At 47.7% G+C, this 13767-nt stretch overlaps 1 protein-coding gene across 1 annotated transcript in view; it reads left to right on the top strand.

Annotated features, from left to right (window-relative positions):
• The first annotated feature begins 1841 nt into the window (after positions 1–1841).
• UBE2QL1 (ubiquitin conjugating enzyme E2 QL1) overlaps positions 1842–13767 on the top strand; it is a 33034-nt gene continuing 21108 nt past the window's right edge. Inside the window, exon 1 of the mRNA XM_081872871.1 lies at positions 1842–3691. Within this exon, the coding sequence (XP_081728997.1) occupies positions 2855–3691 (837 nt within the window). The 5' untranslated portion in view covers positions 1842–2854. The remainder of the gene's footprint in view (positions 3692–13767) is intronic.

The raw sequence follows: 13767 nt of genomic DNA on the forward strand, positions 1-13767 counted from the left end.
AGTGCAAAAAAAGCATGTGGGTTATGGTTTAATGTTGTAATAAAGGCTCCATTTAGTTGCAAACCAATATGCCTTAATTGTATGTGGCCATGGGCTACTCTACATGCCTGTTCAAGAAATACATGAATGCCCGAATGGTATAGTTGATTTACACCAGTTATTTAAGTTGGCTTAATTTAAATCACCATGTATTGTGTTTCAGCTGAGTTCAGGTGTTTCCGATTGCTCTGCGGTGGATAATTGCACATCATCACTTGGCGCAATGGTCACATAGGTGAGTTGGCCATAAAATGCACATTTAATCCACTCACATGCTCTTTGTGCCACACACAAATGCTACTGAGATGTGCTTTTCACATTACAGCAGCCCTGGATCCATCCCATGCGGCAGCTGCAACGTTTAAGGGCTTGTAACCAGGTGGTCAGGACGAAATGTGAGAGTTGCTGCTCATACAAAATGGGCACTGCGGGGTAAAATGTGGCCCCCATGTTGGTGCTGTTACACCACCTGACAGAAAACGAATTTATATTTTCCAGTCAATGTAAGATTGCATTCCATTACACTGCGTTATAGGTTATTCATGAAAATGTTTTCCAGGTCCAGGTCTGACAGCTTAATTTTTTTTCTTTTTTGCACTGGTGCAGCCATGAAACCCTGCTCTTTACCATTGGTGCAGCTGCAAAAAACCCAAATTGCTGTATGCTCTGATTCATCAGATTTTCCTGGGGTTTTCCTGGGGAAAGTGGTGGGCAAACAGTGCCTGGAAAGCCCAGACCTTATGCCTATAATGTGTGGGGCAAAAATGTGGCTGAGCCCTAAGTTACTACAGATCCTGACTGATCTGTACACTACAGATCCTGTGAAATTACTACAGATACTGTGAAATTATTTCTCCCAGTAATCACAAGGAAGAAAACTGAAGCTCTTATACTGTACTATACTATACTTCTGTAAAGCGCTTTGTGAATTGACGGCACTATATCAAGAAGCAAAACAGCCCTCCTCCTCAGATATATAGGATAGAGGTGTAATTGTGTTAGTCTCTTGTACAAAAACCACGAGTCCTCTGGCACCTTAAAGCCCAACATTTATTGTCACATAAAACTTTTGCTACAAGGAAAGCCTTTAAGGTGCCACAGGACTCTTGTTGCTTCCACACAAATATATAGCTACACGCGAGGAATGGAAAATAGGTGGCAGAAAAAAGAATCCCTTTTTCTTTGTAGTGCCAAGAAGCAGCCCAATAAAAACCCCGGTATCTTTTTCCTTCCCTAGCCCACAACCAAGGACGTCTACTCTCCTTACGCATGTGAGCATTTATCTTGTGACGAACGGGATTTTTTTAGGCTCAGACACACACAGCCCATTAATGCGTCTTGCATTTCTCCTCCCCTCCTTGCTGGAATCAACCTTGGTCTGAAAGGCATGCTTTTAAATCTTATTTCTTAAACAAAACAAAAACAAAGCAAAACTGTTGCAGGTCTACAGATTTCTTCGCCTCCCGCATCCCTCCCCCCGACAGCCACCTTGGTATTTTACAGGTCTCTTGTTCACACGCACCTGCAATTATCCTGAATTGCAGGGGGCGAGGGGGAGGCGGGGGATGCTGGAGGGTGGAGGAGACTTGCTGCAAAAGAAGCAGCCATCGCTCCTCCATCCTCCAAGACCCACATAATTCCAGCATCTCCCACCCCCATTCTCCTTTCCCCCTCCAACCAGTAGGGACCCAGGTTGCCACCACGTGAGCATCTGCCTGGCCCGGCCCTCCTCTTCTTGCGCATACAGAATAGTAGGCGGGCTTTAACCCGGGTTTTTTTTTTCCTCTCCTCCTCTGCCTCCCTCTCCGCCTCCTCCCCCCCCCCCCCCGCAATGTCAGATCCGCTGCAGAGTCGCGGGGCAGCCTGCAAGGCAGAAGGAGGCGCCGCGCGCAGCTGACGGGGGCTCCCCAAAAGCCTGCAGCCTCGAGGGGGCGAGCGGAAGGTCAGCGCCCTCGCTTCGCCGGCGTGGGGGTGAGGGGGGGGTCGCCTTGGCTGGCGAGGGGGGAGCCGTCTCCATCTTCTCCCCCACCGGTGCGCACGAAGGGCTTCGCTCCAGTATTAGCCTCGCCTGCGCCGGATCCCCGGCCGGAGAAAAGACCGAAGCGGAGGGTTCTGCTTGCAAAAAAACCCCGGGTGCCCTAGGAGAGGAAAGTCAGACGGTGGGTAGTAGGGGGGGTGGGAATTAATTGCAAAATAAACGCATGCGGCAGAGCCACCATCTCATCTCGCTCTGGGAAAAAAACTGGGTGAAAGAAGACACCCCCCCTCCCCAAGAGCAAGCCCGGCTGGATCCCATTGTGTGCGCGCGCGCGTGGTTTAGTCGATCGGAGCTGAAGGTTATTGTGGAAGGAAGCGGCCTCCTGCAGCAGCAGCAGCGTGTCGTCGGGAGTGGGCGGAGGGAGCCGGGGTGGCGGCGCTTTCCAACCTGGGATTCCATGGCTCTGGCGGCGGAGCTCTGGTGACCCGGGGAGAAGCGGCTCGACTGCGGCAATGCTGCCAGCAGCAGCAGCAGCAGCAGCAGCACCGACGGCTCTGCTGAGAAGAGGCGCCTGAGCAGCGGAGGCGAGGGCAGGCGGCAGGATCCGGCCACATCCCCCCTTCCCCCGCTGCCTTTTCTGTTTCCTCCCGCCGCCCCTCCAAAGGGATTCGCCTCCCCACTCCACAAACCTCTGCCCACCGTTTGCGCTCTGCTCGCCACCCGAGGGGAGGCGAGGCGTGCGCGGCTTGGCTTGCCTAGCTCGGGCAGGTAGCGGGTCTCTGCGTCCTTTTGCCCTCCTTCCCTCCGACGACCCCCGCGGCCAAAGCCCTTGGGAGCATGGCTACCCTGCTGCGGAAAATCGGGCTCATCCGGATCCACAACAGGGACACCGAGGACCCCAAGCATCACCACCACCATCACCACCACCACCGTCGCGGCAGCATCCAGCAAGGCTCCTCGCTGCGGGGCAAAAGCAACCAGAAGAATAAGCAGCAGCAGCTGCAAGGCACGCCGGCCAGCGGCTGCGGGAGCCCCGGCAAGGAGAGCTGCAGCAGCAGCCGAGGCAGCAGCCCCGCGCGCAACAAGCCCAAGAAGGTGCTGGAAGTGGCCAAGCAGCAGCAACAGGCGGGCCCCGACGGCGCGCCAGAGAAAGCGCAGCAACAGCAGCAGCAGCAGCGCGACGCCAAGGAGGCTGGCTCGGGCAAGGACCCGGCGTCGGGGGGCAGTGTTGGGCGCTCCAGCACCCCGGCCTTGGTGCCGCCGTCGCTGGTGCCAGCCAGCCGGCAGGCGCACTGCACGCAAGTGCGCACCCGACGGCTGATGAAGGAGCTGCAGGACATCGCGCGCTTGAGCGACCGCTTCATCTCGGTGGAGCTGGTGGACGAGAGCCTCTTCGACTGGAACGTCAAGCTGCACCAGGTGGACAAGGACTCGGTGCTGTGGCAGGACATGAAGGAGACCAACACCGAGTACATCTTGCTCAACCTCACCTTCCCGGACAACTTCCCCTTCGCGCCGCCCTTCATGAGGGTGCTCAGCCCACGTCTGGAGAACGGCTACGTCCTGGACGGCGGCGCCATCTGCATGGAGCTCCTCACCCCCCGGGGCTGGTCCAGCGCCTACACCGTCGAGGCCGTCATGCGCCAGTTTGCCGCCAGCCTTGTCAAAGGGCAGGTAAGGAAGGAAGGGGCTCCTGGTGGGGGGGGGAGTCTTGGGAGGAGGCTCTCTAGGCCGAGAAGCAGTGGGTGCCACCCATGCCTTGGGTGGCACCCAGCCTGGCTGTGGTTGAAACACCCCTGAACCTCTCCCCCCTGCTAATATTTGGCCAGCTGGCTCCCTCTGTGCCTCTGGTCCCTTTCTCTGGCTGAGCCTTGGCGTTGAAGGGGGTTTTCTGGAGCAAAGGCCTAGGCTTGGCTCAAATCCATCTCCTCCTGTGCTGCCATTTTGCTGCACTGCCTTAGCCACGTGGCTGAATACCAAACCACACATGATGTGGGCGATCTGCAACTTCCCAACTTTCGCCTCTTAAATATTAAAGGAGGCGTAAAGTGCTAAGAAATTGGTCAGAGGAGCACCACTTATCCAAGCCCCTCGTGTCTTGTTTGGTTGTTTCTTCTTAAAAATCACAACTGTGTGCCTTATCCAAGAGATCTCTTACAGAAGGGGTAGCCAATGCTCTCCAGATGTTGGATTTCCAACACCCAGCAGCCCTTTGGTCCCAGAGTTTTAGTCCTGCAACACCTGGAGAGCAGCAGATTGGTTATTTCATACCTTATAGTGTCTCAAGAGGTTGGTGGAGTGCACCTCTGGGATGATGCTCAGTTGTGCCCCAGCATCCTCTCCTGCAATACTGCCGAGGATACTGGGGTGTCCATCTTGGGCCACACACTGCTTCAAGAGCACTTACAAAAAATATTTCCGGACCTCAAACAAACCCTGCCCACCCCACTCCCCAAAAGGGTGTGTAGAAAACTTTTTGCCAGACTCTAGTGCTGGCGGGGGGGGGGGGAGGGGCAGGCAGGCATCCTAACCTCTTTCGCAAAGATAGAGGAGGTGGTTCTGGTCCCCAAATCTTTGTGTAAATGGAAGTGGATGAGTGCTCTGTAGTATTCGGTGGGCTGAGTAGGAGAGATTTGTATTCTAAGAGGCTCTGTAGAATCCAGCGGTCAGCAACCCAACGCGGTGTAAGTGACCCTTTGCAGGCCACAGAAGGTGCCCAGGAGTGCCCCACAAAAGGTGACTTTGGGGAGCAGACATGCAAAGCCAAGATTTATAAAATTCAGAATTATCTGGAGAGAGTGAGTAAAACTGAGTTATTCTCCCTCTCCCAGAACTGGGACTTTTGAGTCATCCAGTGACAAATTGACTGGCAGAAGAATTTTGTCATATAGAACAGTATCGTAGGCAGTCCCTTGCTACAAGATGACACGATGGCAACTACGGTACATTTGTTGGCTAAAAAGGGAAATACAGCGCATTGATGGAGACCGAGTGTGCCAGTGACTAAGAGTCAGATTCTGGGAGCAATTAATTCCAGGACTGGCTGGTCAAGTGCTCTCACAAATGGAGGCACAGTGTGTTCTTTGCTCTGATCCAGAAAAGCATTTTTGATGTTTTAAAGCAGTCTCACAGCCTGACACAGCTATCTATATTGTGGTGCTGCGTGGAGATGGTGATGTTATGAAATGAAGCCTATGGCTTCAAAGGAGAGCCTCTGCAGCCCCACTTAAGATGGTACGAATATGTGAGACAAAGCAAGGAGCACCACAATTCTTGTGTATAATAAACCCCAAGCTCTTGAGGTGTCTGCTGAAATGAATGGGTATCAACTGAAGCCTAAGCTAGAAAAAGCTACCACCTTGCCAGATCTATGCTGCCTCCCCAATCCAGCACTTCCTATGGCCTTCTGGCTCTTTGTAATCTTAACTAAATATGCAGGAGACCCCCTTTATATCTATTTGTCTCCCTGTCTATGTATAATCCCATATATGTTTCATATATGTGCAACCCAATCCTATGCATATACATTTGGATGAGTTTAGTGGGATTTACACGCAAGTAAGCAGGGATAGGTCTTCAAAACAGAGACAGCAACAATTCCTCTGCTATGTTGTTTCATGAAAAATGTTTTTGGGATGTGGTGGGAAGGGGTTTTGGTAAGAAAACCCACACACTCATTTATTTCTTTTTTTAAAAAAAAGTTGCTGTAATGGCTGTTCCTGCATGGGCTAGCTCCCAATGAATGGCCTCAAGATCTTAATGTGCTTTGTATCCCTTCCTCCCCTAAAAACGTGCGCTGTGGTCACAGACCAATGCAAAATTTGTATTGCTTTAAAATGTTTTTCTGTCGTCGTATGTCATCCTGATGTTCTGCGAGACGGCGGTATATAAATCCGTCTAGAAATATACTTTTTTATTAATCGCTCTGTCATAAATTAAATTTGGTATTGACTAATGGTTGCAAACCCATATTTCCAAGTAATGGTTTTAAACAACTGTGCATTGCAATGCACTTATGCAGGTTGTAGATCCTTCTTGTGCCTCCTCCTGCTTTTCAAACATCAGTATCACTAAGCAAGACAGAGAGGACAATGCCCATTGGAACAACCTTAGGTGTTTGGGTTGCAGTCTGGTGGGAAGTTCTGTGCAAACCCCACTGAAATGAAGGCATTGCGCAGATCTTGTTCACTTCGGTGGGCTTTGAGCATGATAGTATCCTGCTGGATTGCACCTTTATTTTTTAACAGCTCCAGCACAGGCATTGGATATGTTCTTCTTCAGTGTTAACCTCCAAAGACCCTCCAACCCCCAAATGCAGAATGTACATATACACAGATACATTAAAACAGATTTGAAAACTAAGTAAAACAAAACAAAACAAAATAAAACAAAACCCAACTTTAAAAACAAATAAATAATAATAATAATAATAGCGTGGTTGAAGTTAACTCTGAATACCAGCATGTTAAACCAATACTTACAGCCCCTTAGAACTGAATTGTATATATGGGGGGTTATCTGAGCAAGTCATACTCCAGAGTAAACCCATTGAAAGCAATGGAACACGAGTCCCATTTATTTCAATGGGTCTTCTCCGTTTGACTTAGTCAGATGTCACCCACTGAGTTAAATACCGCTTCTCCATGTGGACCATGGGGAAAATATGTTTTGAGGATAGAAATGACATAATTGTGGCACAATAGGACATATACTGTATTCTTAGGATGGGTTTGAGACAGGTGGCCTTGGCTTCGCCAGTTATCACAGATATTGGGATCCAGCTCTTGCTTCCAAGAGATGCCATCCCATATATTACTAAGGGCAGACTACATCACCCTGGGTGATCTTGTATAATCCTATCTTTTTACTAGCTGAGCTTTTCAGTTTGCTTCATTCTCGAATTATGAATCCTTGTTTAGAAGTTTTAAGGGCAGTCTTGAGAACTAAGTGGCTGTTATAACTGAAAAGGTTATGTAAGGTTTGGGCTTTATATATCCACTTTATTTCTTTGGAATATCTATATCTCACCTTTTGAGTGAATTATCCTCAAGCTGGCTTGACTGCAGCAGTGCACACCTGTGTAAACACTCAGCCCAAGCCCACACAACCCAACATCATCCCTTAGTCCCCCTGGTCAACTGATGGGGCCAGAGTGTGCTTCCTTCGACTCTGCAGTTCCAAGGCAACTGGCAGGCAGGGGTTGAAGAATCTCACTGCACCTGCTTCTTCCATGATGGATGGATGGGAGCAAGTTGGTGCCCACCCCTTGCTGTGATGTTCTTCTAGAAGGGGTGGGCGTGAAAACTTTCAGTGGCCCAGTCCCTTGGCCAATGTCAGACACCAGAGAGTGCCAGTGTGGTGTAGTGATTAAGAGCGGTAGACTTGTAATCTGGTGAACCAGGTTCACTTCCCCGCTCCTCCACATGCAGCTGCTGGGTGATCTTGGGCCAGTCACACTTCTCTGAAGTCTCTCAGCCCCACTCACCTCACAGAGTGTTTGTTGTGGGCGAGGAAGGGAAAGGAGAATGTTAGCCGCTGTGAGACTCCTTAGGGTAGTGATAAAGCGGGATATCAAATCCAAACTCTTCTTCTTCTTTTTAGTGCTGGAATCTCAGGGCACTTGGACCTGTGTATTCGTTAACTTACAAAAATTTCCCATGGAACTCAAGGGCGATTGCATGCAGAGGATTAAGTTGCTTACGCATACTAATAGTATATTCAGTTTTACTAAAATGACTTTAAATGTTGAACAACCTTTTCACATTTATAACAGGCCATTGAGCATGCCGTGTGATTGTCTTCTAGTTAACATTCCTAATGCACTGCTGCTTAATACATAAGGAGCATTTATCCATCTAATAAGCAGGTGTATTTACATGTAACATTTCCCAAAATTCATAAAAATACCAAGTTTGTTTATTCAGCTATAGATGAACACGTCAATACATAATAGTATACTTTGTAGCTAGTGTACATGCTCTCTTTGGATATAACCTATTTTAGTAATTATATTAACTGGTTGGTATGTATCATTGCTTAGGAAAGGTATGACATACCAGTGGGATGGGAAATTTGATTTAAATTAATTATTTAAATTGTAGGGTGTGTGTTTTTTAGCTCAACAAGAGAAAGGCCAATATAAATCATTGGTTTAATTCAAGTTTCTCATTATACTTCAAACCTTCCCTAAACAATTACCCATATTCCCTCAATTCTAATGAACCCACCTTGCCTTCTTAAAGTATCAGCAGCCCTTCTAAGTTAAATGTCTACCAAAAGACAATGAAATTGTCTGTGCCATTAGGCTCAAAGCAGTTTTCAGTGAGAAAACATTTTTTTACCCTGTTTAGAATGCACAAAATAGACATTTTGGATATCAGCTTGATGGACACTTCATTTTATTATACACAGGGAATGAGGAAACCAGTTTGATCTGCTTTTGCCCTGCTTTACCAGAAAGCCATGAGGAAACCAAATATTATATAGATGCAATTTCAGGGAAAATCCATGGTTTTGTGACATTTGCCATAATTATTTCTGCCAATACTATCTTCCTTCTCAGCTTTCCCCTCTGCTCCCCAAAAACCTCCTTGTAATTGTACGGCGATTTTCTCCTGGAAATACTTCTCGTAAATATCTGTCCATTTGGGGATTAGAAGATGAGGAGAGGTGGTTGCACGTTTAATTAAACCATATTGCTTCATGTTTCAGGGCTAGATCATGGAGCCTCTTTCCCATCCATTAGTCATATGATCCTTTTTGCCGCTGATATGAGTAATTCATGTTACTTCAAGCCTAATGAGAACAATTGTCAGCGCTAGGTCTTTTTTGCATTCTTGCAATTAAAGTAACAGGCTTTTACTTAATTGCTTTATGTGACTCAGTCATGTCTTCTAGAAAGGAGCGTAGGATCGTGTTGTACTGAGCAAGCTTTTGAGTTCCCTAGAACACTTCAACAGATTAGTTGTCAGGAAAGCCTACTACGGATGGGTGGGGCAGGTGGGAGTCCCCATTTAGTGCTGATCCAAAAACGAAATGTGGGAGGCAGGAGCAGACGATTCAATTAGGCTCAATTAGCTGCCGCGGTGAAGAGGAGGACTAGGTCCAGAGGTCCCTGCCTTGCCATGTGTGCCCATATACGAAGTCAGCATCAACTATTCTAATGCAGTCAACCTGCAACATTTTAAACTTAAACACTGAGACGAATAATTATTTCAACATTTGTTCCTGAACACAGTCTATTGCTTCAACCCCTCCTTATCACATGAGTGTCTGTGTGAGAGAAAGTGTGTGCTTGCGAATAAGAAATACAGAGCTGCGATATAATTGCTACAGAGAAATACATTTTTAAGGGAAGGTTAAATTGCAATCCTAAATATACTTTGTAGGGAGTAAGCCTCACTTAGTATTGAGGAACTCCTAATTATTCACAATGCACTGTTTTTCACTGGAATTCTATAATTTTAATTCTATAATCTAGAATATTAATTCCTATACTTGTTATTAAAAAAAAATATGATGCTCATGTGTTGTTGAAGAGCAAAGGGAAAATGCAGAGGTGAATGTTTGTCAACAGTTTCATAATGCTTTTTTGTAATTAAAAATGTGAAGGCAATCACACAGGGAAAATGAGAGGGTAGTATTAATAGTAGAGTGTTGTCAATGTCTGTTTGATAATCTGAGCAACTGCTGTCCAGTAGCAGTCGGATTCAGCCCCATGTAATACGAGTTGCATTATATAACCTGGATGATTCTGTTGCATAAGGCAGATGGTACGGAAGCTCTGGCTAGGAGGAACACTTGAGATTCCTGGTCCTGTTTGCAGAGCTAGTCTTTCTTAACACTTAGTTTAAGAAGGGCACTTGCACTGAGAGGGAACCTATTTCCATCTGTTGGGAAATACAATCACTGAATTTGTGAAACTCTTAACTGGCATTATACCCATTGTGTAGCACTTGGTAAGATTCCCAGTGTTTCATCAGAAGAGCTTCTGTCAGTTTAATCAGGCAATGTTAAGATAGTGCTTTAAATGGAAATAAGAGCCCTGTTGGATCAGACAGGGACTCCCTCTAGTTTCCAACAATGCATTGCAGGAGATTGAACTAAACGGCCCTTGTGGGCCCTTCCAACTCCTCCATGATTCTGTGAATGGCCCCAAATTGATCTCCCCTGGGCAGCCCGTGGAAGGAGAACCAGGAGCAAAGCACATTAATGGATCACTACAATTATTGGGATTAGTAGTATATTCCTTAGTGGTGCCTGTCTTACCGTGTGGAAAACGTCTAGCAAAAAAGCACCTGAGCTCCAAAAACTTATTTACGTAGCATTAACTATTATTTAAAGGACACGGATGGCGCTGTGGGTTAAACCACAGAGCCTAGGACGTGCCGATCAGAAGGTCCGCAGTTCGAATCCCCCTGCTGGGGTGAGCTCCCGTTGCTCGGTCCCTGCTCCTGCCAACCTAGCAGTTCGAAAGCACGTCAAAGCGCAAGTAGATAAATAGGTACTGCTCCGGTGGGAAGGTAAACGGCGTTTCCGTGCGCTGCTCTGGCTCGCCAGAAGCGGCTTAGTCATGCTGGCCACATGACCCGCAAGCTGTTTGCGGACAAACGCCGGCTCCCTCGGCCAATAAAGCGAGATGAGCGCCGCAACCCTGACCAGAGTCGGTCACAACTGGACCTAATGGTCAGGGGTCCCTTTACCTTTAACTATTATTTATCTCAGTAATAAGACACAGGAGATGTAGGGTTGTTTCCAGCTAAGTTCTACTCAGAGACCCATTGAAAATATTGAACCCAAGTTAGTTGTGTTCATTAACATAGATAGGCCTACTCTGAGTAGGATTAGCTTTGGCCGCAACCCTGAGGGGCAATTCCATGCTCCCTGGAAAGGCAGCTGAGGAGCCATAAGTTTCTTTAACTTCCTCCTCCACCAGGGCAGGGGGAGTGAGGTTGCTCCCAGAGGCCTTCCTGATGCACAGAGGAAAATTCTGCCACTGACCGATGCATATTAACTCTATAATGACAAATAAAATGCAGCAGCTCCACAGGGACTCCCACAAAAACTTGAGCAAGAAAGTGTGCTGAAAAATTCATCCTCATTGTGCCCAACTGCACCTGCGAAGGGAAGCATAGAAACATAGACTTGTAGGGTAGGAAGGGAATTTGAGGGTCATCAAGTCCCAACCTGCAATGCCAGAATCTCAACACATGGTCCTCCATTCTATTTGAAACAGTACAAAGCCCTGCATAGCTTTGCAAGTGTGCTAGTGCTTTTCTTGCTGCACCGCTTGGAGGGCCAGGGAATTCCATAATCGGGGCACCACTCCTGAGAATGCAGGTAGATGCTGCACAGTCAAGAAGGCCTTTCCCAAAGATCTCAAAATATGGCTGAGAAAGCCCTGCTGTGATCCATCTTTTACTTCATGTCATGATTCTGATGTTGGCTGTGAATCATCAGACTAATGAGATGGGACCGTCAGAGTATTCTGCTCTGGTCAGACCTCACCTGGAGTACTGTGTCCAGTTCTGGGCACCACAGTTCAAGAAGGACACTGACAAACTGGAACGTGCCCAGAGGAGGGCAAGCAAAATGGTCAAAGGCCTGGAAACGATGCCTTATGAGGAACGGCTAAGGGAGCTGGGCATGTTTAGCCTGGAGAAGAGGAGGTTAAGGGGTGATATGATAGCCATGTTCAAATATATAAAAGGATGTCACATAGAGGAGGGAGAAAGGTTGTTTTCTGCTGCTCCAGAGAAGCGGACACGGAGCAATGGTTCCAAACTACAAGAAAGAAGATTCCACCTAAACATTAGGAAGAACTTCCTGACAGTAAGAGCTGTTCGACAGTGGAATTTGCTGCCAAGGAGTGTGGTGGAGTCTCCTTCTTTGGAGGTCTTTAAGCAGAGGCTTGACAACCATATGTCAGGAGTGCTCTGATGGTGTTTCCTGCTTGGCAGGGAGTTGGACTTGATGGCCCTTGTGGTCTCTTCCAACTCTATGATTCTATGATTCTATGACCGTGGATTGGAAAACGTGTTTCGGGGAACCTTGGAAGCTCGTTGAGGGTCTTCAGTGAGGAAACTCACCAGTGGAAGACAGCTTGGCCATAATTATCTTCTCTTCCCACAGAATGTGCAGCTTCAAAGTACCTTTAGATCTCTTCTAAGCCATGCTCTCAATTGACATGGGTCAACAGTGAACCCCTGTGGATCTGGCCATTAGGGAGAAACACAGAAAGCTGTCTTAGATATGAATCAGACCATTGATTGACCTAGCTCAGGCCTTCAGGCAGAGGTCATTCCCAGCCCTACCTAGTGATGCCACAGACTTAACCTCCACTGAGCTTTGGCCTTTCCCTAAAGACAGACATTGGTTGGTGAACCACCAACCTTTTGGTTTACAATCATGCACGCTAACCAGTTATGCTCAATTGCTTCCCTTTATGAACTGAATGTGATCCTTGGAATGTGACCTGGAATTATTGACAGTGCACAAGGCAGCCATGGCAAAACAAGTTGATCTGGAAAAGGCTCCCTGAAGGTAGAAAACTTTAGACTAAGACATGCTTACCAAAAAATGGTAACAGTCCTGCCGGGGCTGTGGGGCTATTGGATACAAATGTTTGTGGATCAAGGCTGTGGGCATATTTGGGCAAGCCTGTGGGCACACTTGGACTTTTGAGTGAGGGGCATGGACAACACCCTTCTGGTCACTTCTCTCCCCCAGACCCACCTCCACTCCCAAGAGGCAGAAAGAGAGAAAGTACACGCACATACAATTTGCATTTCCAAGGAATCTGGGTAAAAGCTGGCTCCAGTACAGTTAACTGAGCCTTGTTAAACACAAAGAGCTGAAAGATAGAAGTGTTTTCCCCAACTGTATGTACTTTTCAGTACAAAGAGTACTGAGAAAAGGGTAACCATTCTTACCGTAGGATGACTAGGGGGCAGTGAGTGGGGAGGCACTCAGAGGTTTTGTGGGTGCCAGGGGAACACCTCAAGTGGACCTCCTCTAGGCTCTGTTTCGGTGACCCCTAAGCTGCAATCTCCAAACCACTGTCCATTATTCCTAAACTCGTTTTTGGAAAGTGGTGCTTTTAAATTATGTGCTCTGAACATGAAATCACGGGCCATGCAGATGTGGCGAGCCTATTAAGAACACAAGAAGTGCCCTGCTGAATTGGGGCAAAGCTGCCTAGTTCAGCATCTTGTTTCCTCATCAGCTGGGATTCAGGCGCATGCTAATGCTCATCTTGGAGGTAGCAGTTAGCAAACAGGACTGATAGCCATTTATAGCCTTTCCCCCAGTGAATTTGTCCCTTTTAGGGCCACCTAACTCGGTGATTAAGGGACGCGGGTGGCGCTGTGGGTTAAACCACAGAGCCTAGGATTTGCCAATCAGAAGGTCAGTGGTTCGAATCCCCGCGACGGGCTCCCGTTGCTCGGTCCCTGCTCCTGCCAACCTAGCAGTTTGAAAGCACATCAAAGTGCAAGTAGATAAATAGGTACCGCTCTGGCGGGAAGGTAAATGGCGTTTCTGTGCGCTGCTCTGGTTCACCAGAAGCGGCTTAGTCATGCTGGCCACATGACCCGGAAGCTGTACGCCGGCTCCCTCGGCCAATAAAGTGAGATGAGCGCCGCAACCCCAGAGTCGTCTGTGCCTGGACCTAATGGTCAGGGGTCCCTTTACCTTTAACTTAATGATTGTGATGAGTCACCCTACTTTATAGGTGGGGAGCCCATCTTCTA

This window comes from Podarcis erhardii, assembly GCF_964252035.2.
Source record: "Podarcis erhardii genome assembly, chromosome: 8".
NCBI lineage: Eukaryota > Metazoa > Chordata > Lepidosauria > Squamata > Lacertidae > Podarcis > Podarcis erhardii.